This window comes from Typopeltis vanoorti, chromosome 12, assembly GCF_054136105.1.
Source record: "Typopeltis vanoorti isolate ZY-2024b chromosome 12, IOZ_Tvanoo_1.0, whole genome shotgun sequence".
NCBI lineage: Eukaryota > Metazoa > Arthropoda > Arachnida > Uropygi > Thelyphonidae > Typopeltis > Typopeltis vanoorti.
The window spans coordinates 132,981,164-133,008,102 of NC_143560.1; the positions used below are offsets into that span (position 1 = coordinate 132,981,164).

General features: G+C 37.4%; 1 protein-coding gene across 2 annotated transcripts in view; it reads right to left on the reverse strand.

Moving 5' to 3' along the window:
• SH3PX1 (sorting nexin 33-like protein SH3PX1) overlaps positions 1 to 26,939 on the reverse strand; it is a 434,063-nt gene that overhangs the window by 334,135 nt on the left and 72,989 nt on the right. For both annotated transcript variants that reach the window (XM_090401212.1, XM_090401213.1), the window contains one exon: positions 26,097 to 26,264. In XM_090401212.1, coding sequence (XP_090257338.1) covers positions 26,097 to 26,264 — 168 coding nt within the window. The remainder of the gene's footprint in view (positions 1 to 26,096; positions 26,265 to 26,939) is intronic.

Below are 26,939 nucleotides of genomic sequence, written 5' to 3' on the forward strand. Positions count from 1 at the left end.
GTCTTTGGTCAAGTGTTTTACTTAGAACCCAGCTCTCAGATCGATAAGTTAAAACTGGTTTGAACACTGTCTTGTATACAGCTAATTTAGTGTTCCGACTAATTTCTCTCTTATTCCATATGAATATATTCAATTGACTTCCCACCATACCAGCTTTGCTGATTCTGTTGTCTATTTCTATATTTAATTTACCATCTTCAGTAAAAATCGTGCCTAAGTAACTGAAATGTTTTACTTGTTCTATAGGTTCTCCATTCACAATGCAGCTGATATTTTCAATGCTTCTGCCTATTTTCATTGTCTTTGTCTTTTTATTGCTGACCTTCATACCATATCTATTACAACAGCTATTCAATTTAGTCAGAGAATCTTGCAGACTTGTAGCGGATTTATTTAAAAGTATAACATCATCCGCATAAAGCAAAGAGCTGACATTAAAATCTCCAATTTTGATATCACGTTTAATACCACTTTCCTTCATATTGTAATCCATATAGATAATGAATAACAGAGGGAACAATGTACATCCTTGTCTCACACCAGATTTAACATTAAACCATCTTCCTGTACTTCCTTCAATTCTAACTGCTGACTTACAACTCAAATAAAGACTAAGTATTGCTTGATATAATGCCCCATTGACACCATATAACTGCAGCGTATTGAATAGCTTCTCTCTTGGCACCTTGTCATATGCCTTTTCCAAATCGACAAAACTTAAATACAGATGTTTGTTATATTCCCATGCTTTCTCGACTATTTGTCGTAAAGTGAAGATCTGATCCTGACAGCCTCTTGAATCCAGCTTGTTCTTCACGAAGCTTTTCTTCCACAATTCTTCTCAACCGTTTCTCAAGTATACTTGCATAGATCTTGCAAGGAACACTCAGTAGGGAAATACCTCTGTAATTCTCACAATCAGTTTTATTTTCCTTTTTATATATGGGTACTATGAGAGCTCTACTCCAATCATCGGGAATTCGCCCCTCAGTCTAGGCTTTCTGAACTATGCAGTGCAGCCACTGTAAGACTTTTATACCACCATACTTCAGCAATTCTGGTCGAATATCATCTACTCCTGCTGCCTTTCCACATTTCAAGCCTTTGATAGCTTTTTCTACTTCAAGTATGGATATGTATTCCTGACTGCATGCATGGCAGTGTTTTTTATCACTGTGCTATCATCACTACTTGTTTCATTTAGCAGTTTTTCAAAGTAATTACTCCATACTTCAAGGATATCTTTTTCTCCTGTTTTCATGTCACCTTTATCATCTCTAACTCCTTTTACAGCACTCTTTCCTCCATTCCTAAGCTTCTTCAACAACCTCCAGAATATTTTGCCACCTTCTTGATATTTATTTTCTATATTCTTGCCAAAGTCCTCCCATGACTTTTGTTTAGCTAGTTTAGCTTTGTTACATTTGTCTCTGTATTCTCTAAGAGTAAAAGCTGACTTATTTGCCAGGAACTTTTGATATGCTTTCTTCTTTTCCTTCACTGCCTCTTTAACTTCCTGTGTCCAACATGGAGTTCTGATTTTTCTAACCTTGCAGACAACTTCACCACATGCCTCTCTGGCAGAATCAATCAATGTTTTCTTCAGAGTTTGTCACTGAATCTCCAAGGTTTGATTCCTGTTCTCAAACTCTTTCATTTTCTTTTCAATAATCTTTCTGTATTTAAGTCTACAGTTCACATCTGAGAGCTGCTCAACTTTTATTCCCTTTAAAACTTTCTTACATGTTTTTCTTTTCAATATGAAATTCAATTTTATCCTGGTCAAGACTAAATAGTGATCGCTTCCAATTTCAAATCCTCTGTACACTCTGGTGTTCTGCACCAGGGAGAAAACATCACTATCAACAATAACATAGTCAATGAGACTTTTCTTATTCCTAACCTCTTCTCTCCATGTAAATTTGTGCACATTTTTATGTTGGAACATGGTGTTAGTAATAACCAGTCCATGTCCTGAGCAGAAATACAACAGATATTTGCCATTATTATTAGCTTTGCTCTTTTCTCCAAATTTCCCAAAATATTTTTGTATGTCTCACAATCATTTCCTACTCTGCTATTTAAATCCCCAACAAGGACCAACTTTTCCTTTTTCATCATGTCAGTTGCTTTTTCTAAAGAGTCAAAAAATTCCTCCACTTCTACCTTAGTAGAACCTTCTGTGGGACCATTGGCACAAATGAGTCTCATTGTCCAGTTCCCCATTCTCATATTTGCCCACATTACTCTACTTGAGACTGACTGCCATTCAAGAAGATTAGCCTCGTATTTTGTGTTGAATACTATGGCTACTCCTTCTTTTCCTCAATTGTCATTGCCTGAATATAACATTTTGTATTTATTGCTCAGAAAGATCCTACCAGTTTTGGTCTTTTTTTGTTTCAGTCACCCCTATTATGTCGATCTGGTACTTATCTAATTCCTCAGCTAGCTCCATTTCTTTGCCATTCAGGCTTCTTACGTTGATAGTACCGATCTTTAACTCTGGTGATGTTGAGTTGGGGTTTGTTTTCAGATTTGTTCCAGTAGCTGACTTTTCGCTGTTTGCCCTGGTTCCCTGGCGAAAACAACGGGGGCCCTTGTTTAACTGGGCGATGCCCCAGCCGGCATGAAATTTTGTCATGTTGTACCATCATTTTTTATTTTGGTTTAACCAATAAGAATACAATTTGGTCGGCTAAATCCCAAATTGCCAGCCCATCCTGGTTCGTTCAGTATCAAAGTAGATACCCAACAGGGTGCACCACGAGAAGGTGAGGATTGGACATAAGGTCAGAAGCCCTGGTCGGTTCTCCGCATTCCTTTAAAGGCTATGTGGAGGTCTCCTCTCAGTTATACAGCTTTGACCTTTACATTGGTAGTTATATACAGGCGTGCTTGCTGACATTGTTGTTGTTGGCATATACCTTTGAAGAACAAAGAACATGCTGAACATGATACTCATAAGCAAAAGATGGATCACATCAATTCAGCTGTGATGAATGCTTCAAGGGGCATACATATAATCACATCATAGCTTAGTGATTGTCAATATCAAGATAAACAACAAAGTGAAGGCAGTTTCAGAGTCGGGGAGGTACGAGGATCTTGAGCGAAGAAATCACAGCGAAAGTGTATACGAAAGTGCTTGAGGAAGAACTGAATCCATTATGGAAAAGGAAATGGAGGACAGGAACAACAAAAGGGTGTCTGCAATCAAGGGAGTAGTAGAGGAAACACTTTCATAGGCAGAGAAGTAAAGTAAGCTATGGATCTCACAAGAGACATTAAACTTAACAAGAAAAAAAAGGACTAAAGATTTGGAGAGATATTTCTATGGAAATGGAACAGAATAAAATGAAATGTAATGAAGTGAAGAAGACAGAAGAAACAAATCAGAGTAGTGGTTAGAAGAGCAGCGAGAGGATATCAACAGATACTATGATGATATCGATGGCGTCAAACCAGAAACAAGATGATCAGAAACATCAACAAGAAATGGTGCCCGAAGCAGAGAACCATAAAAGATGAAAAGGACGAAATCTTGATGGACAACATACTTCTCATATATACATATATATTATCAGTAGTGTTGCATGCCCATTTAGGTTGGGTGTGCTGTCATGTGGCTTATGGAACCCATACTACAAAATTCAAATCAATTTGACCATATGACTGAATTTTTATTAATGTATGAAAGTTTTAAGAGTGCATAGTGTGCATCAGCACTCATCTGAATTGATCCATTACAATTAATTGTAGATAACTTTGAATACTTTAATTTATCAATTAATAATAATTTTAAATATGGAAAGCATAAAGGTTATATGAACAATAGCTACGCTTCATGCACACCGTTTATGTGAGAAGCATAGAGGTTTTACGCTTCATGGTGATATTAGATAATCATTGGCAAATCCTAGAGTGAGACATGGATAATTTGAATTTTGATATGATTTTTAAATACAGCCATATAATATGCACAGAAATTGGAAAAAGTAATCACTTTGGAAATTACTATTTTTCCAGACTGAACCAAAGAAAGACTGAAATAATTCATTTTACTTATTTATATGCAAGTTCAAACCTCCTTTGACTATAATCATACAAGCTGTAAAAGCTCTGGCAGAAAATGGGGAATTCCATATATCGTCAATACTGTTTCCCATTATAAATATAGGCAAAGAAGTTATAAATTATTTATAGAAAATTCCTGATGCATATTAAAAACTTGTCTATATTGGTGTCATAAACACGTCAGTTCATACTTCATGCATGCAAAAGATGAAACTCAGAAAACAAAAGCAACTCATGACAAATGACAATATTCGATTGTATCTTCACACAGTAACCACTCAGAGCCACTAATGACTTCTGGGTGCTATTGTCTCAGTGCATACTCTACTTTGCCTTCTGGGCCATTTAAAACCACTGGAACACTAAGAATTTGACATGCTGCACCATTTGCACATCTGTTGTGTCCACACACCCAGGCTATTAACTTAATGTGATACAATGTTTATTTACCCGTCAAATCGTGTCCTCTTCATGAAGCATTACTATACTGTGTTTAATTTAGGAATTGCGCAAAGCCAGGAAACAATCAGTGGAATCTTTAACATAAATGCAAAAACATAATATCAGTGAAATTGCTATTTAGTGAATGTGCACTGCATATCCCAAATATATGCCCCTGATATATATATATATATATATATATATATATATATATATATACAGGTATCCCTCGATTACCATGTATATCAAAATCGTGTTAATCAAATCTAATAATCAATGGTAAAAATGACATTCGTCCATGATCGATTACTGTATTAATAATTCGTTTTATATGGTACTCTTTTAGGAAAGATAAAAAATGAATGCAAAGTAAATGTTTAATAAATACTTGTACCTACATTATTTACTGCAAATTTTTTTATCAAAAGAAGTTATCAAGAGTCATTTGAACAGTTTTAGTTTTTTTTTATCGGCATAAATTCTACGATAACAAGCAAAATGACTCTCCAGACCTTGGCAAACAAGCAATGAAACATAAAGAAAAAACACTGCAAATATAATACATGATTGTACAAATTAAGTTAATATTGAATCCAACATTATTTCATAGCCAAATATAGAAACTACAAGAACCTCATGCCGAAATATATAGAAACTAAAAGTTTTGGCAGATGTAAGCATAAGCAACCTTATGGGCAACTTGTAGTAAAGGTGGAGTAAGCTCCAGATCACTTTCCTTAGTATTTTCCATAATGTAAAGCACATCTCCTAGAGAACATGTATGATAAAAATAATCCTTTTGCTCTCTATTTCAGTAATACATGATGGTTTATTTATTTTCAGTTACAATCTAGAAATTATTGAACAAAGAATAAAAAAGCAACAACTAAACCATGCTATACTGACATCAGAGGTCGCGGTATCTCTCAGATACGATATGCTGTCAAATATCACAAACCTATCTATAACGTGTTAAACCAAACTGACAGCAAAAAACAGTGCGGAACATCACTCGTAACATATGAATGCACAGCTACTCATGACCTCCAAGCTATACACTGAATTGTGTAAGAATATTTATATTAAACGTTTTGCATGTATCTGTCAGATCAGCTGCGAGCTCCGCAGGGTTAAAGGCGCATTAATCAAAACTCTTGCCACGTATATCAAGGGATTGCTGCAATTAATTTCGCTGTGTTAATCAAATCCCGCATTAAGCAAGGGATACCTGAAAAAATATATATATATATATATATATATATATATAGGATATATATAGGATATATATATATATAGGATATATATAGGATATATATATATATAGGATATATATATATATATATATATATATATATATATATATATATATATATATATATATATATATATCCTCAAGGGCTCACTTTAGTGAGTACGGGCTTGGCAAACCCGAGGTACCTGATGCTGGACCATGCCTTACTTCATGTAATATATATCTGTTATATTATTCTGTAGACTGGTCCCTCCTCTTCTTTCTTTGCTTCTTTCTCCTCTCCTTGCTCCTTCCCCCTGATGCTATTAGAGTATTCGAGGGCTAGGGGTGAGTCTTTCCTATCTTGCTAAGTCATTTCGTCTTATGCAGCCACCAAAGGAGGCAAGCTAGCCTCAATAGGTGCCGGTCCCAAGCCCGGGTAAATGCGAGGGTTGATGTCAGGAAGGGCATCCGGTCGTAAAACTTCAGTGCCAACTCAAACTATGATTATGAGTCGAAGAGAAAATGATATAAGGGCTAGGGCGTACCCCTTAAGCGACGCGCAGCCACATCGCCCTACAGCTGTGAGAAGTGGACGAGGGCTACCGCATCAAGGGCGGGTGCGTTTAAAGAAGCGAGCCCAGCAGGTGGAGAGGATGTTGCGAGTGGGAACACTGAATGTTGGAAGCATGACTGGAAGGGGAAGAGAGGTGGCAGACATGATGAGGAAGAGGAAGTTGGACATTTTATGTGTGCAGGAGACAAGGTGGAAAGGGGGAAAGGCAAAGGAACTGGGAGATGGATATAAATTGTTCTACTCTGGAGCGAATAACGAGGGAAGAAATGGTGTAGGAATTGTGGTGTGTGGCAGAATGAAGGGTGAAGTACTGGACGTGGGTAGAAGGAACGACAGGATCATGCGAATGAAATTGGGTCTTGGAGAAGAGCGGGTGGTCGTATTATGTGTATATGCCCCGCAAGTTGGTTGTACAGCAGAAGAAAAAGATGAGTTCTGGAACGTGTTAGATGAAGAAATGAGGGAATTGGAAGAAAATGAGATGGTGATTGTCGGAGGAGACTTGAACGGGCACATAGGAAGACAGAATAGAGACTGTGAAAGGGTGCATGGTGGCCACGGAGTGGGAATGATGAACCAGGAAGGAGAGAGGGTTGTGGACTTTGCAGTAGCATTTGATCTGGCAATTGTGAACTCGTTTTTCTTCAAGAGGGAAGAACATTTGATAACATTTAGAAGTGGTAACAACAGCTCACAAATTGACTACATTTTGACTAGAAGAAAACATCTTAAGGTTGTGACAAATTGTAAGGTAATTCCAACAGATCAAGTAGCACAACAACACCGACTGCTGTGCGCAGACTTTAAATTAAGATTGAAGATAAGAACTTCTGGTTGCCATGGGATGAAGACAATTAAGTGGTTTCGCTTAAAAGAAGAGAGTGTGAGGAATCATTTTAGGGAGAGAGTGTTAGAGAGGATTTCGGATGGACTGGAAAGTGTACAAGATTGGTGGAAACATAATTCAAAAGTAATCCTGAGCTGTGCAATCGAGGTGCTTGGTGAGACATCTGGAAAGATTAGAGAGCAGAAGGAGGGTTGGTGGTGGAATAATGATGTACAAGTGGCAGTGACAGCTAAGAGGAAGGCAAAGCAGAAGTGGGATGAGTCGAGAGTGGAAGAGGACAGAGAGGTGTACAAAGAGAGAAAGCAAGAAGCCAAGAGAGTTGTGGCACAGGCGAAGGCCATGGCATATCAAGATCTGTATGATCAATTAGAAACAAAGGAAGGACAGAGAAAAATTTACCAACTAGCGAAATGTAGAAATAAAGCAGCTAAGGACATCTTACATGTGAGGAAGATCAAAGATGCTGAAGGAAGAGTATTATGGAGGGATGTGGACATAAGAAACAGATGGAAAATATATTTTGAGGGACTTCTGAATGAGGAAAATGCAAGGACTCACAGAGGAGATGGGCAGCCTTCTGAGGGGATGGTGCAGAACATCAGTAGAATGGAAGTGACGGAGGCCATGAAGAAGATGAGGAATGGAAAAGCGGTGGGCTCCGACAGAATTCCAGTGGAGGCATGGAAGGCACTGGGGGAAGAGGGAATTGACCTGCTGTGGGACCTGTTCATGAAAGTTTGCCAACAGGAAAATATACCCGAGGAATGGAGGGAAACTACTCTTGTTCCCATCTACAAGGGCAAAGGGGATGCACAAGACTGTAAAAATTACAGAGGAATAAAGTTGATGTCCCACACAATGAAGATCCTAGAAAGGGTTCTTGATGGTAGATTGAGGGAGGAGGTGGAGATTGCAAAGGAACAATTTGGCTTCATGCCTGGTAGATCAACAACAGATGCTATCTTTGGGTTACGACAGATGATGGAAAAATATCGAGAGAAACAAAGGGAGCTACATCTGGTATTTATTGATCTGGAGAAAGCATACGATAGAGTGCCAAGGCAAGAAGTCTGGAGGTGTCTGAGGGAGAAGAAGGTGCCGGAGAAATATGTCAGGTTGGTGCAGGAAATGTACAGAAATGTGAAGACAAGTGTTCGGACCTGTTTGGGACAGACAGAAAGTTTTCAAGTAACAGTTGGCTTGCATCAAGGGTCAGCATTAAGTCCGTTTCTGTTTAATATTGTGATGGAGGTGGTAACAGAGGAGGTGAGAGAAGATGCACCTTGGACAATGTTGTATGCAGATGACATCTTGCTGTGTGTAGATTCAAGAGAAGAAGCGGAGACTAAACTGGAAAGATGGAGAAAAGTACTGGAAGAGAGAGGTATGAGACTGAGCAGAAGTAAGACAGAGTATATGTGTTGCGCAGTGGGCAGTGGCCAAGAGACAGACCTGGAGCTGGAAGGAAATGTCATCAGGAAGGTGAGAGACTTTAGATACTTAGGTTCAACAGTGGAAGAAGATGGAGGAGGTGAGAAGGAAGTGGGATGCAGGATACAAGCAGGTTGGAGGAACTGGAGGGAGATGGCTGGAGTGTTATGTGATAAGAGGGTGCCGATCAATCTGAAAGGCAAAATTTATAGGACAGTAGTGAGGCCAGCTATGACATATGCTATAGAAACTGTGGCCCTGAGGAAAAATAACATTAGCAGGATGGAAGTAGCAGAGATGAGAATGCTTAGGTGGATGTGCGGTGTGACCAGAAAGGATCATCTGAGAAATGAATATGTCAGGGGAACAGTGAAAGTTACGAACTTAGGAGCGAAAATACAGGAGGCAAGGTTGAGATGGTTTGGTCATGTGATGAGGAGGGAGGACGAATATGTGGGAAGAAGGGTCATGCAGATGGATGTGCAAGGAAGGCGAAGCGTGGGCGGCCAAAGAAGAGATGGAGGGAGCTGGTAGAAGAGGACTTGAAGATGAAGAACTTGGATGTGGTGACAGCCCAAGACAGGAAGGTGTGGAGGAGACTCATAATAAACAGTGACCCCACTTAAGTGGGAGAAGCTGCAGAAGAAGAAGAAGATATATATATATATATATATATATATATGACACAGAGGGATGTTAAAATCCAAAAAAAAAAAAAAAAAAAGATTGATGAAGGAAATATCACCAAGCAAAGAGACAGAAATATACTGAGGGAAGAGCTTGTAGAGGCAGTAAAGCATCTGAAGAACTATAAATGCTTTAGGAATGATGACATCACTGAGGAGATACTGAAATATCATACTGGGGTGATTATAGACAAACTATACCAGTTATGTAACATCATGGGATATAGATCCAAAAGAATGAACAAGATCAATTCTAACAACTGTTCACAAAAAAAAGGAAGCAAAATGGACTGCAAAAACTAGTCAAGTGGAAAAAAGTACTTGTGAAAATATTAACAGAAAGGATAAAGAAACTAATGGAATAAAACCTAGAAGATGAGCAAGCAGGATATGCATCAAATATTAACGTTGAGGTTAATTGTGGAGAAAGATTTATGTAAAAATAAAAATATTCATGCCTGTTTTGTTTGACTTTCAGAAAGCATTCAATAGTATAGATCAGAAAGTGGCATAGAACTATACTCTAATCTTATGGAGTGACCAAGAACCTGATATGTTTATTGGGGAACATCAATGATAATGCAGAGGCTGCTATGAGAAATTCTGTACTAACAAGAAGATGGTTCCAGACATCAAGAGGCTTGAGACAAGAAGACACAATATCCCGAATGACCAAGATGAGTGGATAGATAATAATATTATTATTACATAACACTTCCAGGGAGTCACGTAAAGACTCAAGGGAGGGCACATACTCCACAACTCTCCATCTCCACTCTCAAATACACCAACTACAACAAACTAGTGAACAAGTGGTGCAGAAAGAGTTTGCAGGCAATAGACAAAGCGAAAATGCTAGGAATAGTGAAGAGAACATCAGATACCAACAGGAACTGAAATGATGGGAGTTGATAGCGTGCCTTTGTCAGAAGTATATAATCCCTATAAATTAACATTATAATGTTTAACTTTTCTTCAGCACTTCCTTGTGCAAAAACTATCACATACTCAAAGAATGTATCCTCAGTTTCAGAACCATTCTGCTAGGATGGAAACAACAGCTAACTTCAGTCATACATCACTAAATAATTAAATTCATTTCCTGGCTACTTTTATATTATCAGTATTTAATAATACAATATATATTACAATCTGCAGTAGGACAGAGTGGTGAATTATGGCCCAATCTTACAAGATGAAGCAGGAATAAAATGGTTCTCACTCCAGATTGTTACTACCTAAGCCAGCAGGAAGTTAAACATGAAGCCAGAGGGTGCTAACAATCTCTGGGAAGCAGATCTTGCTGCTATTGGAAACTAGACCTTGGAACTTTAAATGGTGGGATGAGCAGTGAAGCACAGCTAACTAGACTAAATGAAGAGCAAAAGCAACAAAAAACCAATATCATCCAATAAGAAAGAAATATCCAATATTATATTGGCATGATTATGCAAGAAAAAGGAATTCAGGCTAAGGATCTTGGAGTTTTAGTAGATAGAAAGTTGAAGTTCAGGACCATATAACAGAGATTGTAAATACAACTAAGAGGATAATTGCTGTGCTAAACCAAACAAACATTGACGTGTAAGGTTAAGGACGTCATTTTGCCTCTTTCCAAGACCTTGATGTGGCCTCATTGGATTACTGTTCACAGATCTGGTCTCCTGGTTTCTAAGGTGGTGCAGATACAGTGGAGAGGGTGCGAAGGTTGAGTGTTAAAGACAATATCAAGATAGTGGACTAGATTATGAGGACAGATTGAGAATTTGTGGACTGCAGACACTAGCAAACCAGAAAAAAGAAATAATACAGACTGTAAAGTTCTGAAGGGTCACACAGGATACCAGATATACTGAGAGAGGAGTTTGTAGAGGCAGTAAAGCATCTGAAGAACTATAAATGTTCTAGGAATGATGACATCACTGGGGAGATACTGAAATATCGAGGGTGCAGAGAGGGTATCCATGGAGGTTGAGAAGGAATGCTAAATTTTTCCTCTCATAGAGTGGTGCCTGATTGGTAGCTTACCTTTGAAGGTGGTGAGTGCAAGTAAGGAGAATGAACTCAAGTAAAGGTATGGTAGCTAGTGTGAGTGATATATGGCCTACCTCAAAGAGTCACACACTCCCTGGAAGTATCCAATAACAACAATAATAGTTTGGACATAATTTACAAATGTACAACTGCAATTCCAAATTTCTAATATGTATTTGAATGCATGTTTAAGCCATCAGAAACATGGAATTAGAAATGCATTTACTTAATTTTTATGTAAACAAAATGTGCTGTTTAAAATGTGTAGAATCAGCTGTGTGTAAAAAAAGCAGCTTCCTGTTCTTTTTACCATTTTGACACCTTTGATGGAAAATATTAGTTTTTTAGTGTTGGAAACATCCCTTCCCCTTTCATATAATAAAATGCCTTATTGTATATATATATATATATATATATATTTTTGTCTGCTTGGCATAAAATGAATATTGCCCTTAGGAGATGCAGCAGAGTGGCGGTGAACCGGCTGCATTAATACACCCGTAACCCCTCATTAGGAGGGGACTCAACCCATCCTAGGACAGACGAGAGGGATAGGAGGATCATATATTATATTTAATAATTTTCATTGCAAGCTAAAGCCTTTTAGAATTTTTTCTTCATTAATTATGAAATAATTATTTTTCATCAGTATTTCATCTTGGTCTCATAGCGCATTATCAACAGTATAAACCCAAACTTTATGAAATCAACAAAAAAGGGAAAAAAAAAAGTGAATACATTTCGTACATTTTAGTACCATGAGTAGGTTAATAGTTAGATTATCCAACTCACTCGATAATCTAACTCTGGATATCTCTAGACCAGACATTTCTCCTCCAAGCTATTTCAGGTCTCCATTAAAGTGGATGGTGGTCTCACATTGGGAGACAAAAATCATCTAATATATAGATGTATACACATCTATACCATGGTGGTGGGATTTGAATCCACAGCCTGTTATTATTATTATTATTAATAACAGGCTCAGGAACCTCCATAAAGCCGAAAGATATTGTGGGAGTCCCGCCAAACGGTTTACCAAGCACAAACCATCATTTGTACAACACCTGTTACACTTTTCTTTAAACTAATTCAGTGACAAAGCTATCATGACCAACTTGCATCCCATTCTATTCCACTCATTCACCAATCATGCTCTTACTAAGTTTCCAGGGTGATTGATCTCTTGGTTCTCTCCCCACTAGTCTTGAAGCAAAACATTTCATCTTTATCAATCCAATGAAATCCCTTTAGTAACTTATTATACATGTATCGTATTCCTCCATTTTCCCCTTTTCTGCCTATTAACCAATTTGTGTAACTTCACGAATCATCAGGCATTCTATTCCATAGACCAGCCACTGGCTTGATCATTCCTTGAGTCCACCTCTTACTCATTACAAAGAAACCTAGGTGACTTGGATTTGTGCAGAACAGTCCAGATGCAGCCAAAACCTTGGTAATATTATAATAACCTTGTTACCTCTGCTTGTCAGTGTTTTCAATAACCAAGTAATCCTCTAAGCTAATCAGTTCACTATCCACCATGACCCCCCCCCCCAAAATTCCTAGCCTCATCAGTTGTCTGCATTCTAGCTCCATTACTGTACTGTACTGGTATTCTTTTCATTCCAAAATGTATATAATATTGTTACATCACCTTTATTAAATAGTTAATACTACTGTATTGTCCTAACCAGTCTTGTGTTATTAGCAAACATTTGAATATTTCCCCTCAGCAGTCTGAGTAGCAGGCCTTCTGGCATAATGCTAGTCACCCATCTTCTCCTAGTCTCTATTCCTGTAAAAACTATTTACTGATGTCTATCCATCAGCCACACTCTTATCCATATCACCAGCTTCAGTATATCCATTCCAATTTATGTAACAGAGTTCCATGTGGTGTCCTGTAAATTCCTTTGCCAAGTTCAGCAATATCATCATCCCAAAGTCTTTTAAGATGCTGATTAGTCTATAATTTATACATGTCTCAAAGCCTCTTTTATTTTCCCTCCTTGTGCTCCCTTGGGTCTGGGCAGAAGTGAAGGTTTTGTAGAACATTCTCATAATATGCAGTCTGATATCCCATTTAATCACATATCTGCATTCACATTAAGTTTGATAAACAAGAGGTACATCCTATATGCCTCTAGTTTATCTAGATCAATTTCTGAAATATATATTGGATATTTCATGACAGCAAAGAGCATGAAACTTCTGCACATCCAGCCTATTTAAATCATTCTTCAAGTAATATTACACATAATCACATATTCCTGATTACCCTGCATATCTTTGAATCAACAGCAAGTAGCTGTGTGTCTCCTGAAAATCCTTCCTAATGCCAGTAAACCAAGTGAATCCTTCCAATGAACCAAGGACTGATCACTGGTCACTTTAAATTTTGCAAACTCATAATCCCCATACATCCCTATAGAGTGACTGACATAACTTTTTGATGTCAGTCATTCTGTTTATCCAAGCTAATAGTTTATAATCTGATCCCATATACTCCAACTGATGTAACAGCCTTGTGCTGCATTCTGTCCAAAGCCTTAGCAAAGTTCAAAAAGTATCATGGACTAACTCAACTGTAACATTCTGTGCAAACCGATTTCTGTACGCAAGCTCTTATCAATTTTTCAAACTCTTCGCCACCACCACTCTAGAAATACTGATAGATCTATAGTGAGGAATATCAGTATCTGCAACATGCTTGTGCAATGAGATTATCATACATTTTTTTCCACTCCTGTAGAATATTCTCTGTACTAAAAATTCAGGTCAGAATGCACAGCCAGTTCAGCTGTTCAGTTAACAAAAGAATCCTGAATTATATTAATTTAGGATTCTAAATAACAGCAAAATTGTAATCAAAATATGTTATAACACTGCTGAAACAACAAGAAAAAATACTTCTTTTCAATAAAGTAAGGTCTTTGACCTTTGCATTCAGATTAATGTTCAATGAACTCATTCTGTGCAGCTCATTTCTGAAAATGAGCAACTCAGAAAATAATTAAAAAACATTTAGGAATCAATATGATGAAACATTAAACATTTTGGAAAATAAATACTTCCTTCTTAACTTCATCATCATCATCATCAAATTCCTGCCATGTACCCTCAAGGGGTGTACAGGATATGACAGTACTATATGAAAAAATTACATCATTACTAACTTCCTATCTACAATTTTCCTCCAAATCAGTCTGTTACTTGTCAAGACTCCAACATTATCAGATCTTATATTTCTATCGTCTAAGGCTCTTTGTACCGTATCAATCCACCTATATCTTGGTCTTCCTCTGGGTCGTTTTCCTGACAACCTGGCAGAGAACACTTGTTTTGCTAATCTTTCCTCTCCCATTCTATTTAAGTGACCATACCACCTGAGATTAGCTCTGCTTATGCATTCCTGGATGCTGACAATGTCAAGTTCTTTCCTAATATCCTCATTTTTAATATGATATTGCCATTGATGCCATCTGTTCATGCCTCTAATCTTTCTCAGGACTCTCATATCTGCGATCTCTAGTCTTTGGTAAAGTGTTTTACTTCTGACCCAGCTCTCAGATCCATAAGTTAAAATTGGTTTGAACACTGTCTTGTATACAGCTAATTTAGTGTTCCGACTAATTTCTTTCTTATTCAATATGAATTTATTCAATTGACTTCCCACGATACCAGCTTTGCTGATTCTGTTGTCTATTTCTATATTTAGTTTACCATCTTCAGTAAAAATTGTGCCTAAGTAGCTGAAATGTTTTACTTGTTCCACAGGTTTTCCATTCACAACACAGTTGACATTTTCAATGATTCTGCCTATTTTCATTGTCTTTGTCTTTTTATTGCTGACCTTCATACCATATCTATTACAACAGCTATTCAATTTAGTCAGAGAATCTTGTAGACTTGCAGCGGATTTATTTAGAAGTATAACATCATCCGCATAAAGCAAAGAGCTGACATTAACATCTCCAATTCTGATATCAGGTTTAATACCACATTCCTTCATAATGTGATCCATATAGATAATGAATAACAGAGGGGATAATGTACATCCTTGTCTCACACCAGATTTAACATTAAACCATCTTCCTGTACTTCCTTCAATTCTAACTGTTGACTCACAACTCAAATAAAAACAAAGTATTGCTTGATATAATGCCCCATTGACACCATATAACTGCAGCGTATTGAATAGCTTCTCTCTTGGCACCTTGTCATATGCCTTTTCCAAATCGACAAAACTTAAATACAGATCTTTGTTATATTCCCATGCTTTCTCGACTATTTGTCGTAAAGTTAAGATCTGATCCTGACACCCTCTATTTGGCCTGATTCCAGCTTGTTCTTCACCAAGCTTTTCTTCCACAATTCTTCTCAACCGTTTCTCAAGTATACTTGCATAGATCTTGCCAGGAACACTCAGTAGGGAAATACCTCTGTAATTCTCACATTCAGTTTTATTTCCCTTTTTATATATGGGTACTATGAGAGCTCTACTCCAATCATCGGGAATTCGTCCCTCTGTCCAGGCTTTCTGAAATATGCAGTGCAGCCACTGTAAGACTCTTATACCACCATACTTCAGCATTTCTGGTCGAATATCATCTACTCCTGCTGCCTTTCCACATTTCAAGCCTTTGATGGCTTTTTCTACTTCAAGTATGGATATGTATTCCTGACTGCATGCCTGGTCAGTGTTTTTTATCACTGTGCTATCATCACTGCTTGTTTCATTTAGCAGTTTTTCAAAGTAATTACTCCATACTTCAAGGATATCTTTTTCTCCTGTTTTCATTTCACCTTTATCATCTCTAATTCCTTTTACAGCACTCTTTCCTCCATTCCTAAGCTTCTTCAACAACCTCCAGAATATTTTGCCACCTTCTTGATATTTATTTTCTATATTCTTGCCAAAGTCCTCCCATGACTTTTGTCTAGCTAGTTTTACACACTGTTTAGCTTTCTTACATTTGTCTCTGTATTCTGTAAGAGTAAAAGCTGACTTATTTGCCAGGAACTTTTGATATGCTTTCTTCTTTTCCTTCACTGCCTCTTTAACTTCCTGTGTCCACCAGGGAGTTCTGATTTTTTTTATCCTTGCACACAACCTCACCACATGCCTCTCTGGCAGAATCAATCAATGTTTCCTTCAGAGTTTGCCACTGAATCTCCAAGGTTTGATTCCTGTTCTCAAACTCTTTCATTTTCTTTTCAATAATCTTTGTGTATTTTAGTCTACAGTTCACATCTGAGAGCTGCTCAACTTTTATTCGCTTTAAAACTTTCTTACATGTTATTCTTTTCAATATGAAATTCAATTTTATCCTGCTCAAGACTAAATAGTGATCACTTCCAATTTCAAATCCTCTGTACACTCTGGTGTCCTGCACCAGGGAGAAAACATCACTATCAACAATAACATAGTCAATGAGACTTTTCTTATTCCTAGCCTCTTCTCTCCATGTGAATTTGTGCACATTTTTATGTTGGAACATGGTGTTAGTAATAACCAGTCCATGTCCTGAGCAGAAATCCAACAGATATTTGCCATTATTATTAGCTTTGCTCTTTTCTCCAAATTTTCCCAAAATATTTTTGTATGTCTCACAATCATTTCGTACTCTGCTATTTAGGTCCCCAACAAGGACCAACTTTTCCTTTTTCATTGTGTCAGTTGCTTTTTCTAAAGCCTCAAAAAATTCCTCCACTTCTACCTTAGTAGAACCTTCTGTGGGACCATAGGCACAAATAAGTCTCACTGTCCAGTTCCCCATTCTCATATTTGCCCACATTACTCTACTTGAGACTGACTGCCATTCAAGAAGATTAGCCTCGTATTTTGTGTTGAATACTATGGCTACTCCTTCTTTTCCTTGATTGTCATTGCCTGAATATAACATTTTGTATTTATTGCTCAGAAAGATCTCACCAGTTTTGGTCTTTTTTGTTTCAGTCACCCCTATTATGTCGATCTGGTACTTATCTAATTCCTCAGCTAGCTCCCTTTCTTTGCCATTCAGGCTTCTTACGTTGATAGTACCGATCTTTAACTCTGGTGATGTTGAGTTGGGGTTTGTTTTCAGATTTGTTCCAGTAGCTGACTTTTCGCTGTTCGCCCTGGTTCCCTGGCGAAAACAACGGGGGCCTTGTTTAACCGGGCGACACCCCAGCCGGCATGAACTTTCCTTCTTAACTTTCCAAGTTTTAATATCCTATATACTCCAACTGATGTAACAGCCTTGTGCTGCATTCTGTCAAAAGCCTTAGCAAAGTTCAAAAAGTATCATGGACTAACTCAACTGTAACATTCTTACTGGGTAAGACATAAATTAATTAATGTAGTCTGCTGTGTGTTTATATTAGGTTGCCATATCAACTGGTTACCTTGCAAAATACCTGTGGTGTGCTCCCATAAAGATAAAATGATGGAAGTATCCTATTCTCTCATTGGTTGTATTCCATTATGACAAAATCAGTGACTAGTGACAAAACAGGCATTTGTAATGACAAGCATTCCCCAACAGATGTGATAAGACATATAATAAACATGAAACCGATTCTCTCTCTCAGTCAATCTCTCCATGGCTGACTTGTGACCTGATGTATTAGTCTTTTCCATCTGTTTCTGTCTTTCAAAACATATTCTCTACCCTTAGACAAGTACGAGAAGGAATTTGATCTAGCTTTCTCCCATGAGGCCCACCTCTTCCTCTAGCTCTTGGCATCTTGCCCTGCATGAAGTTTTTTTTTTATTGTTGTCTCCCTCTCTTCTTGAGATGTGTCCAAAATCTCAAGTGCATTATGAGAGGATATTGGCTGGTCAGGCCAAGGTTAACTAAAAGGAATTTTTCTGCTACATGGCAAGCAAGAGGAAGAATAATTATGACAGATTAACACTGGTGGATAGTCGTGGCAGCAGACTAACAGCCGCAAAGGATATAGTGGAATTATTGAATAAGCACTTTATCAATGTATATCATACTGGTGTAAATGATCCGGTTCAATTATTAGGAGAAGTGGAAGTGAAAGAAACAGAGGTGTATTAGATGTTGGTTGGGTTAGATGTGAATAAGGCTGTGGGAATGGATGACATATCACCATATATTCTTAAGGAATGTGCACCACAGTTGGCTATGCCCTTGACCTGGCTATTTAATGAAAGTCTTGCAGTGAGTAGGAACTCTACCCACTGCAAGAATTGAATTTAAAACATTGAATTTGAAAATAAGGCAAAACAGTACCACTCCACAAGCATGGTTCTAAGATAGAAGTCTCCAACTATAGGCCAGTCTGTATAACTGCAGTTATACAGACTGGCCTTAACCTATAAGGAACAGAATACAGGATTGGTTTGATGGACATAGCATTCTTTATGATGGTCAGCATGGATTTGTAAAGGGTAGGTCCTGTTTTAGTAATTTACTTGCGTTTTATGATAAGGTGACAAGTGTGTAAGATAAGGTTAAAATCATATACAGTGATATTTTTAAACTTTACAAAAAGCTTTTAATAGATCACCACATGATAAGTTGGTGTACAAGCTGCAGAGAATAGAAATAGATAGAAAAAAAAGGAGGGTAACCAGTGGCATACCTCATGGTTCTGTACTTGGCCCCTGCTGTTTAACTTGTTTGTAAACAATATATCATTTGGACTGACTGGGGGATCTTCAGCTATTTGCTGATGATGCAAAGTTGGGAAGAATTATAAGTAGCATTTCTGATGTTAATTCCCTTCAGGAAGATTTGAAGAGATTTTTTTACTTGGACAAAAGAGTGGGGGGGAGGTTGTAGTTTTAATATCGATAAGTGCAAGGTGTTGCATTTTGGAGTGCAGAAATATAAGGCTGTGTACTATATCGATGATGCCATACTGCAGGAAGTGGATGGGATTAGAGATTTAGGAGTGATGGTTGACAGTAGACTGAAGTTTAGAGGGCATATTGCTATTGTTGCAAAGGCTGCACATTGTAGTGCTTTTAGGATAAGAAGTACTCAAACATGTAGTGATAAGGAAGTGGTTGTGCCACTGTATAGGCACTGGTCAGGCCACACTTGGACTATTGCGATCAGATCTGGTCACCTGGTTTTCAATGTGATGTGGAGAGGGTTCAGAGGCGAATGACTAAGACAATATCGAGATTTTGGAATGCTGGCTATGGAGAACAGTTGAAGAAATGTGGATTGCAGAGTTTGGTGGATAGGAGGAAAAGAGGTGATATAATAGAGACACTTAAGTTAGTGAGAGGATTTTATCAGATTAATCCAGAGAGGATTATAAAAAGAGTAGAAGATGAGAGGGAAAGAACCAGAGGTCATCCCTGGAAATTATGTAAAAGTGTGGTGAAGAGGGATGTAGGGATGAGATTTTTTACATGGAGAAATGTCAGTGAATGGAATCATTATCAGAATTTGTTGTTAATGCAAGGAGTGTTAAGGATTTTAAGATTCTATATAATAAATACGTCATCAGTTAAATGAACCTCCCACAATGAGTCTGTCGAACTCCATGGAGAGTGTAATAATAATAACAATTCTCACACAGTTTTATTTGGAAAGAATAGAGTAATAAAGATATCTTCTACACAAGTCTTCTGATGACTTTTGTTTAACTACTTTTGCACATAGCTGTTTTAAGATTTTTCTGAGTGTGCCTACTTCCTGCTGCTACCAGGAAATGTCAATATAATTTCTTCTTTTCCATGACTGCTTCTTTAATTTCTTGACAGATTTTTCTATCAATGCAAATAGCTTCACCACATTCTCACTTGGGTCTGCTATTTGCTATTGGATCTCCAGAATTTGGAGACCCAATAGGAACTGGACGTGAAAGACTCAATGACAAATTCTGGAGGTTTGGTTCTTGTTTCAGATTCTTTTCTCTCTCTCTCAAATAATATTTGAGAGAGAGAGAGAGAGGGAGAATATTTGAGAATTGTGCAATTGATTCTTTTCCTTTTTTTGAAACTTCTTCATGTGTGCTATAATAAACTACAAGAGTTTATTATAACAAATGTTATAAATGAACAAATGCTATATTAAGCTCATTATTCCAAACAGTAAAAGCTCAAAACTCTCATGATGGTAAACTGAATTCTCTGGCAAAAGTATCATAATCAGCTCATTCTGATATCATATGATTATGATATTACAATCTGCTGATTTCCTTCTGATCATGATATCATAATCAGAAAGAAATGGTGGGAACTCATGTAATGAAAACAGAATAAATGTTCATGTATGGCAGAAACCAAGCAAAAACAAAGGAAACCAGAAAAACAGAATGAAGAAAATGGTGAGAAATTGTATTCTGACAACAGAACACGAAGGATTGGTAGAAACCAAACACAAAGAATTCAAAACCACAACATTAAAATAAAAATATACACAATAATGAGAAAGATAAAGAACCAGAGGAGTATAAAATTATAAAAATGAAAATGCAGAATAAATATTTAAATTTCAAGCTTTTACCACTAGCTTAAATTAATGTCACTCACCCGAAATCTTGATGTACTAAATACGTGCAAATTGCATAATTAAAATCAAAAATAATCTGAAAACTTCAGTAAGTCAGTCAACCTTATATTACTCTCCTCCAGTTGTAGAGAGAGAGAGAAAGAGAGAGGACACAAGAGATGAATATTAATCTGAATCAGTTAACATTGGAGAGTGCAATTTAGAGTGTTAAAAATGATATCAGGATTACGCAATGATGATTATGAAGAAAGATTGACAATTTATAGACTGCAGACATTAGCAAACAGGAGAAAGAGAGGTGATATGATTGAGACCTACAAACTTCTGAAAAGGTAATACAGAATTTCAGTAGATGGAATTTTTCATTTTACGGAGGATGGGAAAAGGATGAGAGGGCATTCTTGTAAGTTGAGAATGAATACCGTCAAGAAGGGAGTGAGATCTAGATTTTTCTCTGATAGAGTGGTTGGAATGGACTGCCACTGAATATGGTGTGTGTGTGTGTGTGTGTGTGTGTGTGTGTGTGTGTGTGTGTGTGTGTGTGTGTGTGTGTGTGTAGCATGAATGAATTCAAGAACAGGTAAGACAGCTGGCAGATAGTACAATCTCCCTTGATGACTCCATGGAGGTCTCTCTTTTATTTCCCACAATTTCCTTTGTTCTGGTTTTTGCAATTTCCCACATTCAGTTTACTGCCATTTCCTCCTCATTCTGTTTAATATCTCCCTCATTCAGTTTTTTGTTCTGTTTCTTGCAAATTCCTCTATTCCCATGATGTCTTTTGTTCTATTTTCACGCTATTTCTTCTTTTTAGCACATGATTAAGGAGAGAGGGGTGGAACAAAGTGTTTTCTCTAGAACTTGAGCAAGAGTATGGCTAACATGGAAGTGAAGACTATATTTTTCGTTTGGTGAGTAATTCTTCTTCATCTGCAGCTTCTCCCACTTAAGTGGGGTCACTGTTTGTAATGAGTCTCCTCCACACCTTCCTGTCTTGGGCTGTCACCACATCCAAGTTCTTCATCTTCAAGTCCTCTTCTACCAGCTCCCTCCATCTCTTCTTTGGCCACCCACGCTTCGCCTTCCTTGCACATCCATCTTGCACATCCATCCATCTTCCTTGCACATTTCCTCAGGGCCTCAGGGTCACTACTGTCCTATAAATTTTGCCTTTCAGATTGATCGGCGCCCTCTTATCGCATAACACTCCAGCCATCTCCCTCCAGTTCCTCCAACCTGCTTGTATCCTGCATCCCACTTCCTTCTCATCTCCTCCATCTTCTTCCACTGTTGAACCTAAGTATCTAAAGTCTCTCACCTTCCTGATGACATTTCCTTCCAGCTCCAGATCTGTCTCCTGGCTGCCGCTGCCGCCCACTGCGCAACACATATACTCTGTCTTACTTCTGCTCAGTCTCATACCTCTCTTCCAGTACTTTTCTCCATCTTTCCAGTTTAGTTCCCGCTTCTTCTCTTGAATCTACACACAGCAAGATGTCATCTGCATACAACATTGTCCAAGGCACATCTTCTCTCACCTCCTCTGTTACCACCTCCATCACAATATTAAACAGAAACGGACTTAATGCTGACCCTTGATGCAAGCCAACTGTTACTTGAAAACTTTCTGTCTGTCCCAAACAGGTCCGAACACTTGTCTTCACATTTCTGTACATTTCCCGCACCAACCTGACATATTTCTCCGGCACCTTCTTCTCCCTCAGACACCTCCAGACTTCTTGCCTTGGCACTCTATCGTATGCTTTCTCCAGATCAATAAATACCAGATGTAGCTCCCTTTGTTTCTCTCGATATTTTTCCATCATCTGTCGTAACCCAAAGATAGCATCTGTTGTTGATCTACCAGACATGAAGCCAAATTGTTCCTTTGCAATCTTCACCTCCTTCCTCAATCTACCATCAAGAACCCTTTCTAGGATCATCATTGTGTGAGACATCAACTTTATTCCTTTGTAATTTTTACAGTCTTGTGCATCCCCTTTACCCTTGTAGATGGGAACAAGAGTACTCTCCCTCCATTCCTCGGGTATATTTTCCTGATGGCAAACTTTCATGAACAGGTCCCACAGCTGGTCAATTCCCTCTTCCCCCAGTGCCTTCCATGCCTCCACTGGAATTCTATATTTTTCGTTTGGTGAGTAATGAATGAGTAAAATGGATTGCCAGAGCAATCACCAGAGCAATCAAGTAGAGGTATAATGATGTTGTGGAGATAGTGGGGGTCTTTCACAATGGATCTTCAGACTGAATGGAGGTTTCCTTGCAATCATAATAATAATGAAATAAGGACTTTTATAAAATAATATTTAATCAATCAATTAAGTATTTTATTAGAAAAAATTAATACATTTCAATTCAATATTTGCAAAATGTTTTTCATAAGTGTACATATATGATAAAAATATAATAAATTTAGTTTAATCCGTTATCCAAGTGTGAGCAAACAAAGTATGCGCCTGAAAGTATCTTCAGGACTTGGGGTAAGGTGGTATACAACACCAGGGTGACTCCTTGCAAAGGTGGAGCAAGCTACCAACACTCCTATCTCAGTATCTCCCATAATGCAAAACACATCTCCAGACTAGTTTCAACCTTTATTGAGGTCTCTTCAGTGGGAGCTGGCCCAAGTTTTGCATTATGGGAGATACTAAGATAGGAGTGTTGGTAGCTTGCTCCACCTTTGCAAGGAGTCGCCTGGTGTTGTGCCACCTTACCCCAGTCCTGAAGATACTTTCTGTCGCAAACTTTGTTTGCTCACACTTGGATAATGGATTAAACTAAATTTATTATATTCTAACCAAGTGAAAAATAAACTTTCAACATATGATAAAAAAATATTTAAATGTTAATGATTCATGTTGAAGTTTCTAGAAACTTCAAAATGAATCACTAACATTAAATATTTACATTAGCCTCGCTTTCTTCCACACAATGAAATGATCTTCTTCCAAGGCATGTTGTGTTAGTCTGCTTTTAGGTTGCCAAATTGGATATATTTATGTTCTTTTCTTCTTACAACAAGGTGGTCTCCGTCCTGCCTGTCCAAAATACTGTATCTCACACTGACAGGGGATACCAAAGATACCAGGGCAGGAGAGAGGAATCCTGACAGTACATGATTGTCTCAGGAGGAGACTGTCTAAAGCAATGATTCCTAAAGTGGGCTATACTGCCCTTTGGGATGCTGGAATGATCGGGGGGGGGGGGGGGGGGCATTCAATTGAAGTAAGGAGACAGTGAAAGCATAAAGGACAAAAATTAGGTGCTGAAAAAATTTATCATCAAAAATTATGATAACTTGTATAACATAAGCAAAGGTCGTAATGGTTGCTTTATTTTCCACGGAAACGTACAAAATGCAAGTTACAGTCAATTGGCGTTGAAGTCTGACGACAGGTCTTAAGCAAAGTGTTGGCGGGCATGCACTTTCGGGTGATTGGGATTTTAGTATACATTTGCAAGAACATGTGCATACTATGACTTGTTCACTGTATAATACTATAAATATGTAAGATGTATGAAATCAGTTTTAGACTGTTTCTGAATTGTGTGACAAGCAGTTAGCAATTTGATATAGTGCTTATTCAATACTTAGTCGGTACCTTACACCAGGGTTTCTCAAACTTTTCCTATGACAGAACACTTCACAAATCCTGAAATTTTAACAGCCCACCTTGGTTAGAGTCGAGTATCATCATTCTCATATTCAATGTAAAGCTAAGCACACACTATCGGCGCAGCAGGCTGTACTGCATTGCAAAAATGCGACAATGTACAATACAGGCATGTAAATTTTTAGCTCCAACTTGTCCTATGTTTATGTGTAATTTATGCTTCTTTTGTTGATTTCAATAAATAGTATTAAAATTTCAGTCCCAAGGCATCTTATTTCCAAACTTCAAAAATCTCCACTAGATGCATAATAAAACGCAAATTTCTTTCTGTATCTATCTGTTTGTTCACTTAAAACTCGAGAACTGTTGATCTGATTTTCATATGATTTTCTTTTATATGTATCAGGTAGAGCTGATCAGGTCTCAGAAAGTAATTTCTGGGGGGGGGGATATTTTTTTTTTTGGAAAAGGGGCAGTAAGACAAGTTTGAAAACCACTGGTCTAGAGTTTATAGAATGTTCTAATTTTGTAATGTATGATAGCAATATAGTGCATATAGGCTGGTTGTGGAAAAAATGTTCTTTTTAAGGTTTTAGCATCCACCCCCGCAACCAAATGATGTAAGTAGAGCATCTTGTTTCGGATGCAGTGCAGATCCTCATAATAAAATTTTCTCCAGAGGCTAATTTTGAAAATTCCACGTTTTTGATCAGGATGGTGATTTGAAGTGGCATGTGTAGTTAAATCTGTTGTAAGCCTATAATAGACCAAACACAAAGGACCCATCATCCATCCAACTACCCTTGTAACTAATGTATTCAAGAAGACTAATGCTCCCTTCTTTTCTTCAACTTTAAAAGTAATTTGAGGATGGATATTCTTGAGGAACTGTAAAATGTTAGAGTCAGTGGGCCATATGGCCAAATGGCAAAGACATTATCTATGTACTTCTGCTATACATTGGGCTTGAGGTAGAGTGAATTTAATCCCAGTTTCAAAAGATTAATGATTTCAGAAGAATGGATAGTGTAGCCCTACATAAATTCTGGTGAACTGCTCTATACTCACATAAACAATAATCACAGATGATTGCTGTGGAGAGCTCTTCCAATGTGACTGTCTTTGTTCTCAAAATCATTTCATTGCCAGTCACTGCTGTGTGCCTCTAAATAATGCTAGCTTGAGCTAGCAAAACATTGGTATGTAAATATTTAGATTTCATAAGTAAATTGTTTATTTTCATTACAGTTCCACATAGATTTTTATTCCAGAAACTTCAATGTGAATTCAACAGCTATGGAAATTTGAATATGGAAAAAGAAATTTAAAATGTCGGCCTGGTTAGCCGAGTGGGTAGCATATTCACCCTCCAGCCAAAAGGCTGTGGGTTTGAATCCCGCTGTGGGCATGGATGTTTGTGATTGTGAAAATACTAGTAGTGGTGGTGGGCAGTAGATGGTGTTGGTGTGGTTGCAGTTCACTGTGGTTGGTGGATTGAGTGGCAGATACAAAAATATAGAACAGGTGCCCTCCTTTGATGAGTGTTTAGACTCCCTGGAGGTGTCACGTAATAATAATTTGAACACATTAAAAAATAATGAAACGCAAACAACCTTTCTTTTTTCATTTAAAAGTGCAACTCTTACTTGGTTATTGTAAACAGAATCATCATCATCCCAATCGTCATCCCAGTCATCAGTACCATCAAAATTTTGCTGCTGGATGTGTGAAGGATCTACATGTGGTACACCACTTTGAGCATAAACATCTGGTAAAGGAGGTGGGGGAATAGATGGAGGTGGGCTAGATATTACCTATTAAAGCAATGCAAAAGAATAAAAAAATAATACAGATCAAAAGAAGCATATAGAAAATATAGAAAAGCATATAAAATCCAAATATTATCTTTTAACACATTTATTTATGCAATCAGCAGCTTAAGGACTTAAATTTGTTTTTCCTCAAAAATTAAATGAAAATGTCATATTTCAGAAGATTAAAAATATTTTTCTTATGTGAAATTTTACTTTTTTTCCTGAAATGTTTCATATTATCTAAATTTTTATAAACAGCAATGAATGAAAATGTTGAGTGGAGAGATGAAGTCTTTCTATCAGTAGAAAGTTAGTGGTATTGTGCTCCACTTTTCCATTAAAGGAGAAGGAGTACATAAAAGATACATAAGGATATTCATTACATAAGGATATTCATTATATCCTTAGCTTACTTAAATGTAAGCTAAGGATATAATGAAATTATTTTACAGATATCAACTATGTAAAATTTATTTTACATAGTTGATATTTAATTGATAAATTTATTGATAAAAATTTTGGCCTAGCATTTCTAATCACCATCACCGATCCTTTTAACAGGTTACAACAGGTATCAAAACAAACAGTATGGAACAGAATATTAAAAGTTTAAAATTTAACATTATTTTCACCCCTTTTTTTTTTTAATCCATTCTCTGGATCAGCTTTCTTTAT